The sequence below is a fragment of the Eptatretus burgeri genome, chromosome 12 (assembly GCF_056783735.1).
Source record: "Eptatretus burgeri isolate ZD-2024b chromosome 12, Ebu_testis_v1, whole genome shotgun sequence".
Taxonomy (NCBI): domain Eukaryota; kingdom Metazoa; phylum Chordata; class Myxini; order Myxiniformes; family Myxinidae; genus Eptatretus; species Eptatretus burgeri.
Genome location: NC_140972.1, coordinates 71276429 through 71300155, shown reverse-complemented (window position 1 = coordinate 71300155; position 23727 = coordinate 71276429). Strand labels below are relative to the sequence as shown.

The 23727-nt window shown below is 41.6% G+C and overlaps 2 protein-coding genes across 2 annotated transcripts in view; one reads left to right on the top strand and one right to left on the bottom strand.

Moving 5' to 3' along the window:
- Window positions 1-15370: 15370 nt before the first annotated feature.
- LOC147015892 (uncharacterized) lies at window positions 15371-16413 on the top strand. Its single transcript, XM_085848457.1, has 2 exons — window positions 15371-15697; window positions 15781-16413. The coding sequence occupies exons 1-2, from the start codon at window positions 15512-15514 to the stop codon at window positions 16006-16008; spliced, it is 414 nt and encodes a 137-aa protein (XP_085704583.1). The 5' UTR covers window positions 15371-15511; the 3' UTR covers window positions 16009-16413.
- A 4832-nt stretch (window positions 16414-21245) lies between these two features.
- The window catches only part of LOC147015890 (receptor expression-enhancing protein 1-like), a 71921-nt gene continuing 69439 nt past the window's right edge, over window positions 21246-23727 (bottom strand). Inside the window, exon 8 of the mRNA XM_085848456.1 lies at window positions 21246-23640. Coding sequence (XP_085704582.1) covers window positions 23578-23640 — 63 coding nt within the window. The 3' untranslated portion in view covers window positions 21246-23577. The remainder of the gene's footprint in view (window positions 23641-23727) is intronic.

Genomic DNA, 23727 nt, shown 5'->3' with positions numbered 1-23727 from the left:
AAGGTCAACCAGCACAATGTGTGAGGATGTGGGGCTCTGAGAACTCCCACATGGTCTTTGAACATGTCTGTAACAGTCCAAATGTCAATGTCTGATGTAGTCTTCTCCATGACTACTTGGTGGGTCCGTTTTTCTTTGCAGAGGATACAGTGACCTCAACATCAACAATTTACATCAACAACCTCGAAGGATTCGCCTTCCCACAGATTGAAGACCTACAACCCGATATCATTTTTCAACAGGATGGCGCTCTCCGTCATTGGACCTTAGTCGTTTGCGCCGTCCTGAATGAAAAAATTCCAGGTTGCTAGATTGGCTGAGACGGACCAACTGCCTAGCCCCCACGAACATCAGACCTAACCCCTCTTAATTTTTTTTTCTGTGCTGATTTGTCAAAGATGTTGTCCACAACACCAAGGTGGCAAACCTACACGATTTTCGTTCTCGGATCACAGCTGCATGCGCACTGGTGGACGCAAACATGCTGAGCCGAACATGGCAAGAACTGGTGTACAGACTTGATACCCTGTGCACGACAAATGGAGCTCACATTGAAGTGTATTGCTGGTGTGCACAAAACCTTATGAGTTTCTGTATCGTATAAACCAAAAGGTATCGTTGTATCATTCGTGGTTCAAATTTATTAACAAACAAAGTGGTCCAAGTCTTTTTGGAACACCCTGTATTCATTGTCAGTCAAAACAGATTAGATCTGTGACTTGCTACAGGTACCATGTAAACCTGTACTGACCTGTTTCATGGTTGGGTTGTCGGAGACTAATCCGTGTACCCCAACAGGTTTTCTGGTGGGGAGGGTATATAGATATGGACACCCAGCAGGATTAAAAACAAAACTTGTCAAAGGGTGGAAGGGCTCCTTGGGAGCCAACGGTCATCCATATCTAGTGCCCAACTGTGTCTGTGGAGATACTCCTGCAGTTGGGTTACTTAATTTTTTTAGGAGGGTGGTGGCAGGATTTGCACTCCAGCCACCGCAAAAACAATTCATTCCATAAAACCCACAAATGTAAGGAAATCTGAAAACCCACTTCGTGGGAGTACCTCCTGTGCTGCCATCCTCTGCAGGGAAGCTCATCAGATGATGGGATTGGGGTAAAGCGTTCGGGACCCCAATTCCTTGATGAAAGGAGGAAAACCACAAGGTAAACCTCAAGGGTCAGAATGCGGTGGTGTGTGGCGGAGTGCTGCTGAGGTGTCATCCACCAGACGGGTAGTCCGTTCAGATGGGTGCCTGGAATGTTCATTCTCGAGGAGAGGATGATCACCTGTCTCTGTTATCATCTGAGCTCAAGCGTTCAAACCTCAGAGAGTGCTGTAATACTGATGTTCTGAGACCGGATTGCGGTGAGATCATGGTGGGTGGTTACACCTACTATTGGTCTGGTCGCTCTGATAGTTACCATGCCCAAGGAGTTGCTCTAGCTGTGTCCTAGTACAGACAAAATGTCCGATGACCTCCCACAAATTGCAACAAAAGCAAACTCAACAGATTTTCATTCCTGGATATGTCCTCAGTGACAGAAAAAAAAGTCCTAAGGGATCTTCCGGGGGGGGGGGGAAGTCCTGAAATCATGGAAATCCAATATGGCCACCACCCGGCTTTGGGGAAAATGAGAAAATTGTAAAGATTGATATTTTAAGATGTAAATATATGTTTTTCTGCATTCTAATTGTTTCTCGTTATGGTCAGTATATTGATATACAAGAATAATTATAAAAAAGTGAAATATTTTGAGGGTAAAATAAAAAAATTATAGCTTTTTTTGTCCAAAAATGTCAATTTTTTGTCCCGAAAAAGAAAATATTTACCTGTTACTGATTTTGGCTCCTGGACAAAAAAAAAAAAAGAAACGTTGAAGACACAAGATGAAATCAAGTATTCGGCAATACAATATAATTATGTAAATCATTGAAACATGACAAAATTCACAATTCCACTCGGGGCAATCACATCTGCCTGACGAAGGTTTCTAAATGAAAATGAAAATTCGCATTAAACTCAGAAACTACATCCATTATAAACTTACTATACATGTTGACAAAAATTAAGCGTATTAAAGTTAGAACTCGACAATGTCGTCATCATCCTCATCATTGTCACATGGAGTGTTTGCGCAGCCAGAGCCCCTGCAGTTTCCACAAGCTGTATGGAGTGCACTCAATGTTGTGCTTCTTGCATGTGCATCTCATGGTGCTACGTTCAGCCTGGCAGTTGCACCTAATGACACGTAACATCTTTTCAGGAGCTGGAGCTATTGATGTCTGAAGTGGCACAAAACCCTCATCACACTTCTGCCAACCCCAGTCTGTCGGAAGAAGTTCATCTGCACATTCCTTCCATTCTTGGACTTGCAGATACACGCGCAGGCTGTGATACTTTGCTGCTTCTGATGTTGGTGGTAACGTCTGTGGTTGCACGTGAGAGGAGCTCCAAGCCACCTTGTCCCAGTACCGCTGATACCGGAGGGTTTCCAGGGTGTCAGTTGACTTTCCGTTGTAGATTATCACCAATGTTTTTTCTCCTGCATCTGCCACATCACATACGGAAGCTGGATATGTATCAAAAACCTTGGCCTGCTCACAGAATGTGTTGTTTGCTTTGAACTTTTTGAGGGAAGCTCCCTTTCCAATCCCATGAAGACGAGATGTCGTGTCGCACCCAAGAACTGCATGTAGAAACAGTATGTGCTTGCCTATGTCTGTACCAATCATTTTCTTTGTAGCCTTGATGTTCCAGATGCGAGGCTTCTTTGTGTTCTTCTTTGGCTCGGGACAAAAGAAGAGGTCATGGGATTCTAAGCTTGCATGGTAGCATAGGAGGACGAGGAGGTCTGTATCATCACCAACTAACACAGTGTTGGTGAGAGTAGCAGACTGCACGGCCTTCAGTACAATCAGGAGATCAGCATCCCCTGAGGCATGGTGTGTCTCAGTTCTTCTTCTGAAGCTCTTCGCTCAACATAGAAATGAATTGCTGTTTATTCTGCCGATTGGCAAGAAACTGTTCCTTCTTCATTGTGAGACGCATGTCAGCTGTAAATGTCACAGTAGTGCCAGCATTCCCTTTAGACCGTCTCTGGTGTGTCATGTCCTTCGTGTTGGTACTCTCATAAACATCAAACACAACTATGGCATCTCCGTACTTCTTCGTTACATAATCAGTGTACTGGTGGCATATGTCTCTGTATGTAGATCCACGAGACCATGGAATGCGTTGAACAAGTGCCCCGCCATCCAAAACATACTGTTGCCCATCATTGGGGATATCGGCTGGGACATCGGATCCACGAAGATCCCAGATGGCATCAGCAAAGACTGGCTTGTGTGCTTCTCGGAGCTGAAGAGAGGAATCAAAGAGGGCTGGTGGATAGCTGCACAGTTCATATTTGAAGGCCGACTCCAGTTCTTCTGCTGTCTGTGCAACAGTGATCAGTCTCTGGAAGAGGAGTTGTGGGTCAACCTGGACTTGCTCTCCATCAATCTTGACGGATGACTTCATGCCGATGGTGACAACTTGGTCTTTCCTCTGAAATATGTACTCGGCAGGTGTTTTCCCATCCATAAATTTCAATATTTTGGCTCCTACAGCATGTGCTGTATCGACGTTGACGGTGGGGTGTGCATGAACTCCAGTGGCAATGTTCCTCAGATGTGGATCACGACTGAACGGATTCCGTTCCTGTAAATACTGAAGAGCTGATAGTGTGTCCTTCCATCCCGAGATTGTCTTGCCTTGGTCATGTCCTTCTTCTGCTCTCGAGTGTTGTAGTTCACACCTGTGAGCTCCTGCATTGCCTGGTTTATTTCTGCACCGGCAGGCATTGATAGTAGCCATACCAGCCGTTGTTGCTCTATCATTCCTCGCCCTCGTGTGAGCCCCCGCTGGTCTTCAAACTTCTCATCAGAACTTGTTCAGTGATTAGGTCAGATGAAAGACCTGCCCACAGGCGATCACTTCGTCGAACTACATGGAACCCCTCATCAAAACGTTGTTGGACATTGGGATGTTGAGTTTTGTGGTTGGACATCTGCTGCAGATATATCCTCGCAGATTTGGCATACAGGTTGTGGCCCGAGGCTGCCAGGTAAGGCAGCATTTCCTGGATGGCCTGTAGATGTAGTGCCCAGTTCCCAGTGCGCTCTGTCCGGATGTATTTGCGTAGAATGTCGAGCATGTCCATATACTGAACTCAGAGCGCTGGAGTTCTAGAAGCTATATTTGCAGACTCGGCATGCTTCTGAAGGTGGTCTTTGCTTCGTTTCAAGACGTCAGACTTGCATACTTCTTCCACAGACAGTGTCCCAGCCATCAGCTTCTCATAGAGGGTACAAGCTTCGTTGAAGTCTGGATTATTGCTTAGATCTGTATGCAGGTCATGTAGCGGCCTTGCAGCTGCTTCGGCTAAGTCCGGATCTTCATTCCCATTGCAGTCTGATGTTTCAGCTCGGCATGGTAGAGGCGCATTGAGCACATTTGTCAACAGCAAGGCATTGAGGGCTGCATCAACAATTAGGTGTGCGCGAACTGCGCGGGCAATGGACTTGCCACTAAACATATGAATCACTGCATTGGGGGCATATATCAACTCCATCAGTTCTTGAAGCCCGGATGACACCATGAGGTGTCCAATACATCCGAGGAAACTCATCTCTGTGTGGAAGCCGCCCAAGCGTAGGACGATCCCTTTCAGATCACTTCCCATAGGCTCCGAGTTGATGATCATGAGGGCCTTCCCCCAGAGGGGCTGATCTAAGGTGATTACTGGAGTGACACCGTGGCGTCGTGCATGTTCACTGACAAACATCAGGGTCGAGTATATGCATGTGCTGTCAATATTGCATGTGCTAACAAATTAATATTGTGTGTTAATTCTTTCACCAGAGGATAGTACTAATGTCCCTGTATCTGGAAATATATAGTATGTATGCCTGGGGAGACATATGTTCTTATATGAACAAACTTTCTCAAGTCAAAATATCTTTTTAGGGACAAAAAAATTGACATTTTTGGACAAAAAAGCTATAATTTTTTATTTTACCCTCAATACATTTCACTTTTTTGTAATTATTCTTGTATATCAATATACTGACCAAAACTAGAAACAATTAGAATGCAGAAAAACATATATTTACATTTTAAAATATCAATCTTTACAATTTTCTCATTTTCCCCGAAGCAGGGTGGCGGCCATATTGGATTTCCATGATTTCAGGACTTTCCTCCCAGAGGATCCCTTAGGACTTTTTTTCTGTCACTGAGGACATATCCAGGAATCAAAATCTGAGTTTGCTTTTGTTACAATTTGTGGAAGGTTGACCAAATATTTCTGCTAAAATGCTTGTACTATCCAATAAGCTCCAATGATAATTGAGGTAACAGGTCAACAAGCAGATTATGAGATGAAGGATTCGTCACTTCTTGGGAGTCATTTCCCTGGTCTCTGGATATGCACCGAATGAGGCGAGTGATCTCACCGCGAAGGACGCATTCTATGCCACGCTCGAGTTTGTGGTTGATCAGTGTGCCAGGCAAGACACTCTTGTAGTGTTGAGGGATTTCAATGCATCGACTGGAACTGATAGGGATGGCTATGAGACATGTGTTGGTCTCCATTGGTCTGGAACTGTATACCAGAATAACACTAAGTTCCTTGACTTTGCAATTTGTCATGGACAGGGTAGCTGGTTCATGGTTTCAGCGCCCACAAGCTCATCGGTGTACTTGGTATTCCAACGCCAGTTGTGTGGCAAAGGAAATTGACCAAGTGCTCTTGATGGTTGCTGGAGGATGATCCAGAACTGCTGGGTAGACCGGAGTTCCTCTATACCTACCACAGACTTGTTGTAGCAATTCTGATGTTGCAGCTTAAATCTGGGAGAATGGTACCATCCCAGCCAAGGCTACATGTTGGCAAGCTCAAGGATGAGAGGGCAGCTGAGGAGTTTGCAAACAGGCTGAGTGTAGAATTGGGGGGTCTGGGTGTTTTGGGGAATCCTGAAGAGTTGTGGAGCGCCTTCAAGACAACTGTCCTTGATGTTGCCGGTGGATGTCTTGGATCTCACCATAGGGCAAAGAAGAATTTTGTCTCTCAAGGGACACTGGATACCATTGACCAGAGTTGCAGGGCCAGGCTGAATGGCAGAGCTGAGCTGTTCAGGGAGCTGAGGAGTAAAACTGTACGTGCGCTAAGGGTGGACAAGGAGGCCGATGTGTGAGAAATCTGTGAGGGGGTAGAGCATCACTTGTGGCCAGGTGATTGTCATCCTGCTGACAGGGGAATTTTTTGCATTGCATTCCTCCAAGCCCATCCCTCATTGTACTGCAGTTGGAGCAGAGGGCGGTGGCTTCTTGAGAGAGGAGTCCAAAGTGAAAGCCTGCTGGGCCGGTTACTTTGAGCGGTTGTACGAGGCTGATCCACCATCTGTCCAGTTGGATGTCAGAGGTGTTACTAGCCCTATTGCTGACCCTCCAATCAACTATGATCCACCTTAGTTTGTGGAAATACTGGCTGTGGTGAAATGGGGAAAAGCTCCTGGGATCTGTTGCATCCATGCTGAGCTTCCAAGGCTGGTGGAAATGCTGTACTCATGTCATTGCATGCAAGTTCTGTGCTCTTACTGGAACACAGGCATCATCCCCACTGACTGGAAGAGTGGCCTTGTTGTCCCTCTCTTGAATGGGAATGGTGATCGCCAGGACTGTATCAATTACCGAGGGGTGATGCTGCTCTCAGTGCCGGGCAAGGTCTTTGCTCGGATAATTGTTGATAGGGTTCGCCACCATCTTCTTGAGCACCAACATCTAGAACAGACAGGCTTTACATCAAAGAGGTCAACGATTGACCGTATCCTTTCTCTTCAGGGCGTCACCGAACGCAGACGAGAGTTTCAGCAGGGGCTGCTTGCAGCCTGTGTTGATCTCTGCAAATCATTTGATTCAGTGAATGGGGATGCCCTCTGTTGGATTCTTCGTCTTTGTGGGGTGCCACCAAAACTGATCGATCTGATGTCTGAACTCTACTCTGGTACTGAGAGTGCTGCGAAGTGTGGTGGTACCATCTCTGACTTATTTCCAGTTGTTACTGGAGTTCGTCAGGGGTGTGTCCTGGCCCCCACACTTTTCAGCACTTGTATGGACTGGATTTTAGGGAGGATGTCGGAGAGATCAAGCTGCGGTGCATCGTTTGGGAATGTCAAGATCTCGGACCTTGATTTTGCAGATGATGCAGTCATCTTTGCGGAGACTTTAGACATCCTTTTGGGGGCCCTTGAGGTGCTGAATGAGGAGTCGGATCCGCTGGGATTACGGGTTTCTTGGGTCAAAACTAAGATCCAGGCTTTCAGTGACATCTTGGATGCTGCTGTCCTGTCTGTGTCTGTTTGTGGCAAGGATGTTGAGGTCGTGGAGAGATTCACTTACCTTGGCAGTGATATTCATGTCTCTGCTAGCTGCGAGTCAGAGGTCAATAGACGTCTGGGTCGGGCCTGGGGAGTCATGGATTCACTGGATCATGGGGTGTGGCGCTGCCGGTACCTGTGCGGTAGGACGAAAGTCCGAGTCTTCAGGTCCTTGGTACTTCCAGTCTTGCTCTATGGATGCGAGACTTGGACTCTGACGACGGATCTGAGACGGAGACTTAATTCCTTTGGTACCAGGTCTCTTCAGAGAATCCTTGGCTATCGCTGGTCGGATTTTGTGTCCAACGAGTGGTTGCTGAGAGAGACTCAGATGAGATTTGTTACCTGCATAGTCTGTGAGCGTCAGTTGCGGCTGTATGGACATGTGGCTCGTTTTCCTGATGCTGATCCTGCTCACCAGATTCTCTCAGCGAGGGAGTCTCATGAGTGGAGGAGGCCAGTGGGCCGACCATGTGCCTCGTGGTTGCAGCAGGTTGACCATCATCTCAAGGAGATGGGGATGGGCCTGGCATCTGCCTGGGGAATGGCCAGACGGAGGCCCCTAGAGTACCGGCGGAAAGTGGACGCAGCGACGCGCTGTTCTGGCACATGCTCCCATACCTGACCTGATAGTTGAACCTATACCCATTAGAGTATCAATTATCCCATCTCTTTTATTTCTAAATTGATGTCCACCCCTTTGTCTCTTAGGTTTATAGTATCCTCCACCAAGATGCATACCTTCACCCTTGTAGTATGGGCAAAGGAACATCCCATCCCCTGTAATTATTTAATATTTTCCCAACTTGTGTTTCCTCACAATAACCATTGTATTTATTTGTTGGAAAACTTCACATAGGTGAATTCTGATGGATATAATTTCTCCATTATAAGAAATCGTACGATTATCTTGGTCCGTTGTCTTAAAATTTACTCTGTATATGTTTTTTCCTGACACAGGGAGATAAACCAGATTTTTTGGTTCCATATTGAATTTATAACCAATTGGGGTTGAGTATGCACTGAATGAAAATATTGTATTTGTTTTTATTCCATCATTATAAGCACCATCAATCAAATCACAGTGAATTAATACCGAGTTTATTCCTGAGGATATTTGAATGACATTATCACTGTAAAACATCCCATTTGTTTCAATCCTTTTTGAGGAGAAACCCAATAACTCTCTAAATGAATTATCAATTGTGAAATCAATCTTGTAGTTATGTTTAAGTTTAATTCTTGATTTTGAAGTATGTTTTTTTTAATATCTATGACAAAATTTTTTGGTTCATCAGGCTCGAATTTCGGTTGATATTTAAGAAATCTCGTATGCTCCGGAGGAAACTGTTATAGTTTTGTAACTGCTTCCCGGATTATATTAAACTTCTCATTTTTCTCTGTGATATTAAAAACAGATCCCTGCAACTACAGACCAATCATCCTTCTCCCAATTATCAGCAAGGTGATGGAATCCATCATCGTTTCAGACATTAAATCCTTCCTCTTCTCCAATGGCTTGATTTCCGATCATCAATTTTGTTTCAGACCAGGTCACTCTACCCTGGATATGTTGCTTCTGCTCTCCCAACAATGGATGGAGGTCCTCAATGTCAGACAGGAAATCTGAGACGTATCCCTGGACATATCACGTGCTTTTGATATGGTCTGGCACCCTGCTCTGCTCACCAAACTCTCTTCCTATGGTATCCAAGGCCATCTCCACTCATGGCTCGCAGACTTCCTCTCCTGTCGCAGTCACCGTGTGGCCCTAAATGGAGTTCTTTCATCCCCTCTTCCTGTCCAGGCTGGAGTTCCTCAAGGTACTGTTCTGGGCCCTGTTATTTTTCTGGTTTTCATCAATGATCTCTCCGACTCTGGAAAATCCTCTTTATCTCTTTGCTGATGACTCCACCCTCTGCCGTACCATCGGTCATCCCTCAGACCGGCAAGCAGCAGCTTCTTCGCTCACTGCAGATCTGGATAAAATCACAAACTGGTCCAACACATGGAACATGTCTTTCAATCTGGATAAATCTCACTCTCTCACTATGTCTCTCCGAAAGGACCGTTTAGAAACCCCCCCCCCCCAACCACTTTCTCAACAATCCTCTGGAAGAAGTCCTTTCTTTCAAGCTTTTGGGTCTCACTATCTCCCATGACCTTTCCTGGGAAAGCCACATTTCAAACCTCGCCTCCAAAGCCAGTCGCCGACTGAGAATCCTCCATCGTGCAAAGTACTTCCTCGGCCCACCTGAGCTCCTGACCACTTACAAAGCTTTCGTCCGCAGCCTGATGGAGTACTGCTCTTCACTCTGGGCTGGTGCTCCTGCATCCCACCTTTCTCGGCTTCACGCTGTGAAAACCAGGGCATTTTGGATCATTGGCATCTCCCGAAATGAGGCTGAGTCTTTGGGCCTCTCACTCTCTCACCGCAGGCAGGTCGGTGGTCTTTCTGTCTTCGACCGTCTCCTCTCCGGTCTCGCCCCCTGCCCCCCTGCTCTGTCTGCGTTTTGTCCTCACCACATTTCCGCAGGGCGCCCAAGGTCCGCCAACAACCCCCTTCTGGTAATACTACCCAAATCACGAAGTACTGCTCACCTTCACTCTTACATTCCTCTCTTTCCCCGCCTTTAGAATAAACTCCCTCACTCTATTCAATCCCATTCTTCCCTCCAGGCCTTCAAAACAGCTGTTCACCACCACCTCTTATCATCCCCCATACAAATCCTCGATCTTTTCTTCCCCCGATAATCCACCCAAGCCCACCTCTTAAAATTCCCTGCTTTCCTTCCTGAAAGTCCCTGTAATGTCCATCTTTTATTCCCCATGTTCCCTGCCCCATCTCTCTGTTCCCCACTGTTTTGTCCCTCTCACTCCCGCCCCTCTTGTCTCATGCCCCCCCCCCCTTGCTGTGCGTTGTGTGTTACCTCTCACATGAGCTTCGACAAAGTGTACAAAAAAAGGTATTATAAGTTTCCAGTGACAGTAAAGTGCCTCATATTCTTTTGTTGTGTCAAGTTGTAGTGGGTATGGGAATGAAGATGTGTGATCACTCTTTGTGAAATTAAAACTAAGGATTGTGCTTCTCATTTATAAGTTTTAAAATGTTTTTATATTCTGAAACATTTATAAGTTTTTATTTTCGAAAACACCACACTTGTTAAATAGTCTTGAAAAGAAGATAAAACAAATCATTTGTCTTCCACCATTCAGTGGCAGTAATTCTACCATTATCTTATCTATAAATATATATCTTCTTCTTTCGGCTGCTCCCGTTAGGGGTCGCCACAGCGGATCATCCGTTATGATCCGCATAATGATTTGGCACAGGTTTTACGCCGGATGCCCTTCCTGATGCAACCCTGGTCGCCTCTTACGACACAGGGATCTTATATATATATATATATATATATATATATATATATATATATATATATATATATATATATATATATATATATATATATATATATATATATATATATACTTCTTTATCATCTTTCAACAATAAAAAATAATTCTCATTTGCATCTACAATTGATGATATTTTTCCATTTTCATCGTGAGAGAGAATTAAACTCATTTAACATGGGACAAAATATCTTTGTCTTGACATTTATTAATTATTTTCATGTTCATTAACTGGTCTAAAATGGCTGATGCTTCATTAAAACAATTATTTCCAGCCTTCTTACTACCTAACAACAATAACAGTCTATTAACTAATTGTGATGGGTCATTTGGAAGAATACTAACACCGGAACCAAGCCCACTTAAAGCCTCAATAATGTTTCTCCTTTTCCTTCTTCCTTCCTTTACTGGCAACAGAAACTACATAATCAAGCAAGTTTAGCAATCTATATATACTCTATCATCCTCATTTTTTATATTCAATGGTTTCGCAAAATAACTTGATTCACCCTTTACAGTTGAACATTGTCTTCCATCTTTTGTAAGAAGAAACATTAATCTCGGAGTTAAGTATCAATACCTTTTCTTTCACAAGACGAAATATTGCTGGTTGTTCTGTTGGAATGAGTCCTGCTATGGTTTTTGAATCTGTTGAATATTCATTGTTTTGGAGAGCATTTACAACATAATCAGGGGGTTGATTTATCTCTTCCAGTTGTTGAAATAATCCTTCATCATCATATTATATTTTTCCTATATTCTCTCGTTCTTCCTCCATCATTTGACTAAATATTTTATTATTTGAAGTTTTTTAGGGGTGTATTCTATCCTAGGAACTGTAGACAATTGTGAAAGAGTTTTTAAAAGTGTTTTAAAAAAATTATCTTGTGTTTTTTTTCAAATACTTCTTCACCCATTAGTTTCTGTCTGCATTTCTTGTTTTTGTCTTCCTGTTGTTTTACAACTTTTGAAATCAACTCTTGATGTTCCTTAAATCTTCTTGCTCATTCTTTCGCATCCATTTATTTATTGGAAAATATCATTTAATGAATTGTAAAGGTCAATAGGGAAATTATCCTTTTCTTCATCATTAGAGTAGATGTGTTCAAATAAATTATTTTCTTTAAATATTTCATCAAATTCTTTATTAGAATTAATACGAGTTGTAATTTCTTCTTCACTTATACTTGTATCTCTGCTTTTCATATGTTTGCGTTGAGTTTCTTCATCAACATCAAAACCGAATGGTAAAATCTTAACTCCATTACCACTCAGATGTTTAATAATTTGTCTCATTCCTTCTGGATTATTTTCTAATAACCCAAGACCACCAGATTTTAGTTTATTTAACTCACTCTTACAATGTGAATATTTGTTGTACCAAGAGAGATCTCAAATATTTGTCCTTCGTTCCTCTACTGAAATGTAGTCATAACCTTCACCTTCTACTTCTCCTGGTTGCATTACTCTGGTTGTTATAGATACAATACGTATCACGGTGTTTTTTTGAAAAACATGTAATCTTTTCATTTTCACTATTGAAGATCCTCGATTTACGAAAGTTTTCCCCAGAAGCAGATTTACCCACAAGATTGATAATGAGAATCATTTTTGGATGTCATTGTCTATAAAATAAAAATATATCCCTCATTATCTGCTCATGTTTCACAACAATGTATTTATATTTTCCATTTTTTTTTTTCATATATTCATCAAATTATTTTTACTACATAATGTAGAACAATTATCTCTCCAAAAATTATTTATATCGATTGAATTTAACTTGAATATTAGCATTATTTCTTATCGAGTGACGAGGGAGTTGAAAGTATGCTTGACTAAGATATATACAATTACAAGAAGAATGCCTCCCTCTTGTGTAATAACTATCCATAACCGTTTGGTTTCTCTCATTAACACAATCATCAAAGATAATGAGATTCCTTTTTGATTTATCGAAATATTGGGGTGAAGGTATATCATCCGTATTATCACTAAGAATACAAGTTATAAGTTTTGATTTCTTTTTATATTTCTGTGTATTACAAAATAGTTGAATTATATCTTCAATGTTATAATAATTTAGTTTGTTTTTAAGTTTAAATAAACCAATTATTTCTTATTTTTGAAGGCCAGCATTAAAACCTTGTGAGAGTAGTTGATGCTCAGGTTGAAAACTTGACTTTGTGAAAATTATTAAATTATCAAAATCTTAAAAGATGGGAGTAAGGAGCATCGTCAAAAGCAGGCAGGTTTTTCCACATCCACTTGAACCAACTATGAGACATCTTAATGAATTTGGAAGATTTTTATGGTTGTTAAATTTTATCTTATTTTCCCAAATGGGTAAAAAAAAAATTCATTTATATGTTTAGAAAATCAATTATTTAAACTTTTATTGGCTTTTTTTTTTTAGAAACTCTATGTTTTATCCTGAGTTCAGGTTTAATTTCAAGAGAATCCATTATTTTATTTACATAATATCTTGTGTTGACATTTCCCTGAAAATAGTAATCAATAATATACATCATCAATCCATGAAACATGAAACTTTAGTTTTCAAATTCAGAGTTTGGAGCGATTTCATGCATTACATGAGCCGATTTTCCACGATCTACATTCACGGACTAATTCAAGTACATCATTGAAATAGTATTTTGCTTTTTGGGATCGGATATCGTCCGGACTCAAGTGTCGAAAGTGTTGGTCCGAGAATAGTTTATGGTAAATAAATAAATGGACATGGTGTATCAGTCATGGAATCGTTTAAGGTAAATAAATAAATAATTGGACGTGGTGTGTCAGTCATGGAATCGTTTATGGTAAATAAATAAATAATTGGACGTGGTGTGTCAGTCCTGGAATTGTTTAAGGTAAATCTATACTAATAAAAGGGTGTGTCTGTCTGTCTGTCTCTAGATATGGGGTTTCAGAATGTGGAATGGAGTCTTCCCAGGGTGGGCTCAAAGTATCCACCATCATTACGGTAAGGGGGCACGATGCATGGACCAAGCTGAAGTTGTTTTTGTATATGTGGGCTTCAGAAGGTGGAACGGATCTCTCCCAGGTCTTGAAGTATTCACTGTTGTGTGTGTGTGTGTGTTTTGGTTGTTGGTTATTATCTCCACATGCGGGTTTCAGAAGGTGTGTGTGTGTGTGTGTGTGTGTGTGTGTGTGTGTGTGTGTGTGTGTGTGTCACTCACTCACATGCATCCCTCCCTCCCACAGTGAATAGCAACGTTTGGTGAGGTGTCGCTCTCCCCACCTGGCCCTTAACTCCCTCTTTCCCTACACCTTTCCCCTCTCACCCTATACCTGCCTCCTCTCTCTTTCCCTCACCCCCCCACCCCCCATACAGAAACACACAAGCACTTTATTGACCCGTCAGTGAAGCGGCGGATTGCATTTGCTCGAAAATACATAAAACTGTCATTGAAATATTCAAACTGTAATCAATAACCGATTTTAACATGCCGCACTGCGTATCTTAACAACCACCATTAAATTACATTAATGCTTATGCATGTATTTTATTAAATTAATTAATTACTTTTTTTAAAAAAATCTAAATACCATAGATATATGTGTGTTTCATCAGTAATGTTAATTAAATAATGTACCTCACTAAAATAATTAATTAATTATAATTACATCAAATGCAATGCAATAGGAACTTGTTTCCATGAAAACCACCCAAACTTAAATCGAAGGTGACGATGGAGTTTATAGACATTCTCACAAGACCTGATCAAACAATCGAGAGAAACTGGAGGGCAGACCTTGCTCATATCGATGATATCGCCATTCATGGACTGACTCTTGGTGTGTACATGAAGTGGACAGTTTGGGTGTTGATGAAGATACATGACATGAGGTTCACTTAATTGCATTTTCCAAAGGTCCGTGATTGTTGATGTCCCTCTTCACCCCTGCTCTCTGCCGCTGTCCCTCTCCCCCATCGTTCCCATTGACTAGATGTCTTGCCTTTGTGGTGTGGGTGGAGAATGGGCACCATGGGATTGGTATTGTGGAAGATGGGTGTGCTTGTGGATTGGATGATTTGAGAAGGGTGTGGACATGGACCAGGCATGATGGGCCTATCGGTTGTCTCATGTGTCAGCATTTCTTTGTACGATATAGATATATATATATATATATATATATATATATATATATATATATATATATATATATATATATTCTGTACTTGCACAGGACGGCACTGGCACTGGTCGGATTTCGGCTAAATAATTAAATATGTTTCAAATGGTGGGATGTAATATGTTTACCGATGTGGTTGCGTAAATTCGAGACATGGCTCTCTGGGTACCGCTTGATGGCGACGTAACCCCATTTTAAATCCAGCCATTAATGAGTACTCTGCAAGCAACATGAAAGCAGTGGGGAAATCTGCATTTCATATCCACGTGACGACAAAAGCACACCCACATCACAAGCAGGACACGCCCACCACGTCGCTCATCACAAGCAGGACACGCCCACCACGTCGTTCATCACAAGCAGGACACGCCCACCACGTCGTTCATCACAAGCAGGACACGCCCACGTGGCTTGCAGACTGCCACGTGGAAAGGAAAAGGAAGGAGAGTTCAAAACACTTTTGGAGCCGTTTTTCCGGTGTGATGCCTGGAGTTAAGGGCACCCCAGTTTGAGAGCCATGGTGGAGGATGGGCGAGTGGATTGTGAGGGAGAGACCTGGCGGATGTTGAACGACATCTTGACAGAGCATACCTCTTCTCTTTCACAGATGCTGTCGACCTCTCTTGGGAAGCTGCGAGATATCTATTTGAGTTGTCCGCAGGGCGACGCGGTGCTGGACCAAGAACTCATGGAAATTATTGAGGTGGAGTAATCCCGACAGAATGAACGGTTAACGTGGCTGAAGGTTGAGTGCTGGTAACATGTAACGTCCACCGACTTCCACAGGCTCGGGAGCCACTCTTATACACGCTTCGACATTCTCTGGACACCCTGATGGAGGAGAACGCCACGCTCATGACGGACAATACCGAGCTGAGGGTCGAGAACACCTCGCTGCACAAGAAGCGGCCTCGAGGTGCACGGGTCGTCCTGAAAGCTGACCCGTTGATGGCCTTAACTCCAGTGGAGAACCGTCCGAGACTAAACTTTGACCTGGTATCATCTGTGGACTAAGGGACCGTTGTCATACAGAATGTTGAGAACTGACACACAACGTTGAGGGAAGACATTCTTTGGATGCTTCTTGCCTGCCCTTTTTAGAAGCCCTCAATGCATTTTACTCTCAAGGTCTTAAAACATGCAGTTATCTACCTTTTAAAGAAATATATATATATATATATGCACATTGACAAAGCTTGATAACTACCCCACTTACCCTGTGTTACCCAAAACTTACTTTGTAAGGGTACAGACCTACCTGGGCATGTGATTTACATGATGGAATGTTCCTGAAGTTAGGACATGGAGTCTGGTGACATGCAAGCACACGTTTGGTAGAACGAGCGAACCATGATGCATGTATTGGCGTTGACTTGTAAGATTTCACTTGTTACAAAAATATACCTTTCAACAACAAAAGTTTCCCAGATGTTTATTTATAATTTATTTATCCATTGTGCTGAAATGATCTTGTCATTATGAGTTTGTTGGGATTTGGTTCTGAATTCCACCTGCCGGTTGCATTATGAATGTGGCATGGATCCGCATTGGGGCAGGAATTTGTGATTTGTTTCAGGGTGCCGTGGACGACTCGCCTCCTCTTCGCGAAGGACATCGTGAGATCTTTAACGTCCACGAACGAATGCCGGCAGATGGGGCGCCGAGTCTGACGTCCTTCCGACGGATGGCACACGAGTTGTTGCATCAATTGTCCTGTTAAACACCAGGGTGAGTTTATAGCTGTTTCCAGATTCGAACCGAGGCAAGTGTGCTTAACTCGAGGCTACCCTGCCAGTTGAGGAAAGGTGTTGCGAAACCGTCGAAAGACGATTGCATCACTTACCGACCAAACTGCTCTCTTTGGCCACGTTTCAGTCGACTCCGATGGTGGTGGTGGTGGTGGTGGTGGTGGTGGTGGTGGTGGTGATGGTGGTAGTCGTATGGCAGCTTAGCTGCCGGGGTAGCTATCATTTCCTGAAGCGTGACTGTCGCTGATGCAGTGCCCCTCTACCAGTACACACACTGGAACTGGTACTCATTTCGCCAACCTCGGAAGGATGACAGGCTGAGTCAACCCCCTGGTGTATTAATTCAGCAGCCGACGGGGATTGAACTCAGGACCCTAGGATCCCAAGCCACCACCCTAACCACTGAGCCAACATCAGGCCGACTCCGATGGTGAAAGGAGCTGAGATCTCATTTTATCCCCTGTAAGATCACGCATCGTGGCACCAGATAAGTGACGCTGGAAATTTTCTTCGGTTGATGAATTGTACAACTACAGCGGGCAAACGATTCAACATGTGTATTACATAATTTGAGAAAGTACAATCTGCAACATAATCTAACTTGTGGGTTAGCCAGTTTCAAATTGATTACATCATCACCTTGTGTTGGAGTTCTGTGAGATTTCAACTACATCATGACATGTCTCCAGATGGGTTATACCGAAGAAAGTTCACAGTTTGTTGAATTACATTGAAATGGTCTGAATGTGGAGAGATCATATTCACTAGTAGATGGGGACATCACTTCCCTGAATATAGCGTTGTTGTTCCATTTTCTCCATCACTGCAACTATCCCAAACAACTAATTTTCACAGCGATCCGTCTCATCCTTGCATCATTTGGTACTCACCAAGTCCATCTTTCATTCCTTTGGCTTGCCAAGGAGGAATTCATATGGGTAATCATTACATGGGCAATTGCATCGAGTTTCCTTACGACTGTAGTTGTAAACCGTCTCGGACTGGATTTGAATCCATTCCTCCATTGGGAAGGCAGAACAAATGGAGACATCATTTGATCACCAATTTGCAAAGAACTCTGTTCTATTAACAGCCTGAATAATTTCAGTGTTACATGTACCAATGGGTTAATCATTTGGAGGTGTGATTATGTGTCATTGCTCATATAATACATCCCTATTGTTTTATTCAGAATATGGTCTTTGTTGATTAACCCATTACTGGTATTCTAACGCATGCCAAAGACCCTGCCATCAGCCTTGACCATTTAAACTCCTTAAATTCACCAGCAGAGTACCCACCCTATGGGCGATTGTTGTTCCAAGCGTGCAATACGTTTTTCTGATGAGTCCTATTTGGGCGGTGTATAGGCAACAGACCGCTGCAATTCTTTTTAAAAAAACTATGGAATCAAACGAAATGTGCACAGACACAACTTAAGGCTGCCATCATTAATCTCTCAAAATTTCAGCTTCCTCGTTCAACTCCTCTTGGAGTAGATGATAGATATACATAATACTCCCCCCCTACCCCCCCATTAGATTTCGAACAAAAACGGCACTCCGTCGAGTGCATACCTCCACCAGGCTGAACTGTTTATGCTTTGCATTCCACCGATAGGCCGGATCTGCTGACCTGAACCAAAATCAAATCGGTTTGTTCTCGTCATCTAACCAACTCGTCCACCAAGTTTTATCATCCGTCCAAAACATTTTGAGATATCATGCTACATAATGTTTTGGTCCCATTTCTCAATGGGGAAGGATCAATTATAAAAATTAGAAAATTCTCGTATCCAGATCAGCATCTTCACCAAAATCGAATCAATTCGTCCTTGTCATACACCCAACTTCGTCCAAATCCATGCACAACTTTTTGAGATATCCTGTTTACAGAGACAGGGGTGTAGACATAACATTTGGTCACCTTCAGTGGTGAAGGTAAGTATGTGTGTGTATATATATATATATATATGTGTGTATATATATATATATATATATATGTGTGTATATATATATATATATATATATACACCGTATATATATATATATATACCGTATATATATATATATATATACCGTATATATATATATATACCGTATATATATATATATATATACCGTATATATATATATATATATATATACCGTATATATATATATATATATATATATATATATATATATATATATACCGTATATATATATATATATATATACCGTATATATATATATATATATATATATATATATATATATATATATATACCGTATATATATATATATATATATACCGTATATATATATATATATATATACCGTATATATATATATATATATATATATGTATATATATATATATATATATATACCGTATATATATATATATATATATACCGTATATATATATATATATACCGTATATATATATATATATATACCGTATATATATATATATATATACCGTATATATATATATATATATATATATATATATATATATATATATATATATATATATATATATATATATATATATATATATATATATATATATATATATATATATATATATATATATATATATACCGTATATATATATACCGTATATATATATACCGTATATATATATACCGTATATATATATACCGTATATATATATACCGTAGAAGGTGGTGCAGAACATTCACTTGGAGTTCAATTAAAAAAAATTGTGACCATTCTTCTGAATACTTGAACTGTTTCCTGATGGGTATCATCCTATATGGGAGTCAAAACAGTTGTACACAATGGATCACATTCAGACAGGCTTTTTATCTGATGACGCGAGGACAATGTCTCTTATTAATGAACTCTTGCTGCAAGACTGATGTATCACCATTCAGGAACTCATGACAGAGCCGGCAGTTCCCAAGTTAATAGTGCGTCACATTGTCACAAAGGATCTGAGAATAAGATCTACACCGAACCAGCTTGTACTTGGCATTTTCTGTCAGGATGATGATGATCCATGATTTTCAGAATGCATCATTCCTGGAGAAGAAACCTGATGTCACAAATAACAGCTGCAACTGAAGTGTCATAGAGCAGAATGGGGAGGTTGGACTTCTCTGCATCAAAAAAAATTCCAAGAGTCTTAAGGTGCAGTTGGTCACATTTTCCTTTTCGTGCCACATTTGAATTTCACCAAAATAGAAAGTTTACACAGGATGCAACAGTGAGTTGAGACCCATAGTGCACAAAACGCATCCACCTCTTCTTGACAACATCCTCCTCCTCCTCCTCAGTTGTGTCACATTCAAAATACAATGTCAGCAACCTGTTCAGAGTCCTGGGGTGGGAATTTCTGGCTAGCCCACCATATTCACTGCATTCAAGTTCAAGCACCGCCACTTATTCCCAAAGAATGAAAACCGAGCTTTGGGGAAGATGTTTTTCATCTGCCAGAGAGGTTAACACAGCCACATCCACTGCGCTGAAGACATGAGAAAGAAGTTTTCTTTGCTGGGATCACCAAGTTGGTTGACTGCTGAAGTATAACAAACAGGATTAAGATTTTAAAAACAAAAATTGGATTCAGAGTCGAGGCTCGTAGAGGAGTTAGAGTACAGAACGGATCAGGACGCAACACAACAAAAGAAACAGCAGAAAGAGAAGGAAATGCCAACAGCAGGGTTGAGAGAGAAAATAAACAGACGGACAAATAAACACAAGGAATGCCGGTAAAAGAACGAAAGGGGTGGACAAGATGGATACTTGTACAGAAGCAAAATTTTGGGGTGTGGGGTTTAATGGATGTCAAAATATGATTGGAGATGGTGGTGAACAGCTGTTTTGAAGACCTGGAGGGAAGAATGTGATTGAAGAAAATGTGGAAGTTGGTTCCACAGGTGGGGGGAAAAAAAACAAGAGGAACGAATGAGTGGAGGTGAGCACTGAGCAGTAATTCTGGATTTTGGCAGTTTCACAAGAAGGAGGTTGGTGATAGACCACGTGTGCCCTGCAGACACCTGTTGGGGGGGGGGGGGTGAGGCAAAGCACGGAGAGGGCAGAGGGTGCAACACCAGAAAGGATGCGGAAGAAGACAGACACCATCGACTTGTCGGCAATAGCGAAGTGATAGGCCCATAGGCAGCTTAATCGCCAGAGACAAAATAAAGTGATATGAATAAGGTTTTGTTTACGGTGCTCTATCTTTGAAGTCTGAGATGATACAACCGCTCAGGTGTGACCCTTGTGGTATATTGCATGCTGAGACTTCTCTCTTGGCTGACGCACACAACTGGATTGCAATAGTTGCGAACACATTATATGATCGTGACATTTTGAAGCAGCTTCACCCGTATTGGGCCAAAATCATTACTTAACGTTGAAAATGAATGCCACAGAAATATTTATAGGAATGGCGAGCTCTACACACATCGTATGCTGTCAATATTCCAGAGAATACCAATGGAGGGAGCGGGATGGTTATCATGTCAAAAAAACAACACTCATAAGTCAATTGCATTTGGAAAATACTATTGCAGTATTCTTTTATTGAGAAGAAAATAAAAATAGAAAAAGTCATTTTACGCAAAACATGCTCCATGCCAGTTTTTTTTTTTTTTCCTTTTATCATTTTTACAGCACAATGTCAAAGTGTGCAAAATGCATGCAGAGTAGGTATAAGCATGCATTTGAAGCATTGTACAAGTTCAAAAGTGCCTATTGGGCCTTGTTATGCATCCTATCATCGTTGCTGTAGCATTAACGCAAAGATCATTTGTTTACTGGAAACAGTACAACCAGGCCAATTGCTTGGGCACCAAAGAACCAAACTCCTTCAAACTTTCGATAAGCTCAAGTACAAACTTGAGATTGCAATGCGTCGCTTCAAGGACAGAGATCCACCGTCGCCGTCACATTACTAAGAGTGCGAGTGCCGAAGATATTTTGGAACTTTTTTTTTTTTTTAACCATTCACGAATCGTTCCTCTTCGGTTACACTTGATGGTATACAAATCGTTTCCCCTTTCGTAATGGCAGATCGATTTGGATCAAATGTACCATCGCTAATTGGCAGGTGAAGACCATTTCAAATTAACTTTTATGTAGGTAATATGTGCAGCCTCAGAACTACAGTGGAATAAACTGCCGAGGGCACGCTAAGTCGTTTCGGTTTAAGAAGTTAAGACGTGAGAAGGCGAAGAAAGAAACCGATGAAGTCGTTCATCACATTCTGTCAGGTGAAACGGTTTCATAAGCTGGTGATTTTGAGAAATGCACCAAACAAGTGAGAATGCGCTTTCACAATCCCCCGAAAGATGAAACGAGGAAGGTTTTCTTAAAGGTAGGAAATCACGAACTACTTTGTCGATCTTCATTTACAATACTTTTTAACAGCTGTGTTTTCACGTGAACACAGCTTGTGCATTGCATAGTGCTTGCATTATATACAAAAGATACCTTTGCAAAGCTGACTTACAGTAACAGTAATTGCAGTATTGCACGAAGGCAGTTATAAAAGGCATTCACAAGTAAAAAATAAAGCAATTTTTTTTTCAATAAACCTACGCACTATAGATCCAACAAAGGAAGGCACAAGCAGAATTTGGTATTGAGCACACGGCATGACGAAAGGAACCATGACTTTCCGATGAAAACCACAGGTTAAGATGAACTTGTGCAGATGAACAAACTGGAAGCAGGATCAACTTTGATGTACTGTTTGCATTTAAAATGCTGCGCACTGTATTTGACAGAAATTTTACTTGAGAATATTTATGGTTACACTTTGCTTTAAGAAAGTGTGGCGAACGTCAGGCACCATTAGGTGTGAGGCACCCATGATCATCACTCAAACTCAGGCCTCTCAACTTCCTTCTGTGCAGGTATCTGAAGTCCGTCGTCCATGACGACCATCCAAAAAATCTGGATCAAAGTACAAAATATGATCCGAGTCTGCTCCGATCGATGTTCACATGCTGTGGAACATCCGAGCATCCCGTGTGAAACGGATTGGCAAGTGGATCAATGTTAACGGTGAAAAGGTTCAATAATCCCTTGTAATTTTCCATGTCAAGGAAGAATAACAAAAGATGAACGTTAAGACTCGATGGTACCTGACTTGTGTCACACTATGCGTGTAGAACACGAAGTGTAGAATGAACGGGATGAAATCATAGTTCTTTGTCAGGCCCATCGATTTGTCTTATTTGTAAAGGCCCAAATTGTTCTAAATACTGCCTGACTTTGTACAGTACTTGCAGAAACAAAGCAAGACCTTTCTTTTGAAACTCATATTGTGAAGCACGAACATGTACGCAATAAAATGAATCTTTAAGCAATAACACAAACCTTTTGTTATTGTTTGTAAATCTCACCACCCTCATGATGAATTAGCACAAGCACGCTCGTCGACTTTGCACACTCACATGGAATACAATTGACCAGCGACAAATAAATTTACCATAGCACGCGAACCACGCCAAAATTCAGCAAAATTCAACAAAAGATACAACGAAGGGTGAACTTGAACATATGAGCCGTTGAGATATTCCATTTTGGCGAATGCAAACTGTTGCCTCTCAAAGTTCAAACTTTTTGTGACTTGAAAAGTTTAACCAACCAGACAGCATTTGTTTGATGTTAAACACTATGAACATCTGAACGTTACCACACTTGTATATTCCAAAAAGGAGTTTGGAGTCCCTAAAGTGTGCAATGTGTGAACTACAGTAGAAAGCTGTTGCAGCGCTTGGGCTTGACAGAGCAGCAGTAAAATAAACGAAACCTCACACTGCACCTTTTTTCATCTCAAAAGGCACCGAAATCCCAAGTGCACCTCCTCATATTTAGAGAGTTCCTGTGATATTGCTCAATGATGCTTTCCTGGTGACTTTGGTTCTCTTCAGCGACTGGATATAGCAATCGAATGGGGGAGAGGGACGGGGCACAAAACAAGAAGAATGTGTTAAAGACAAGTTCAAGTTCTGTTGACAATG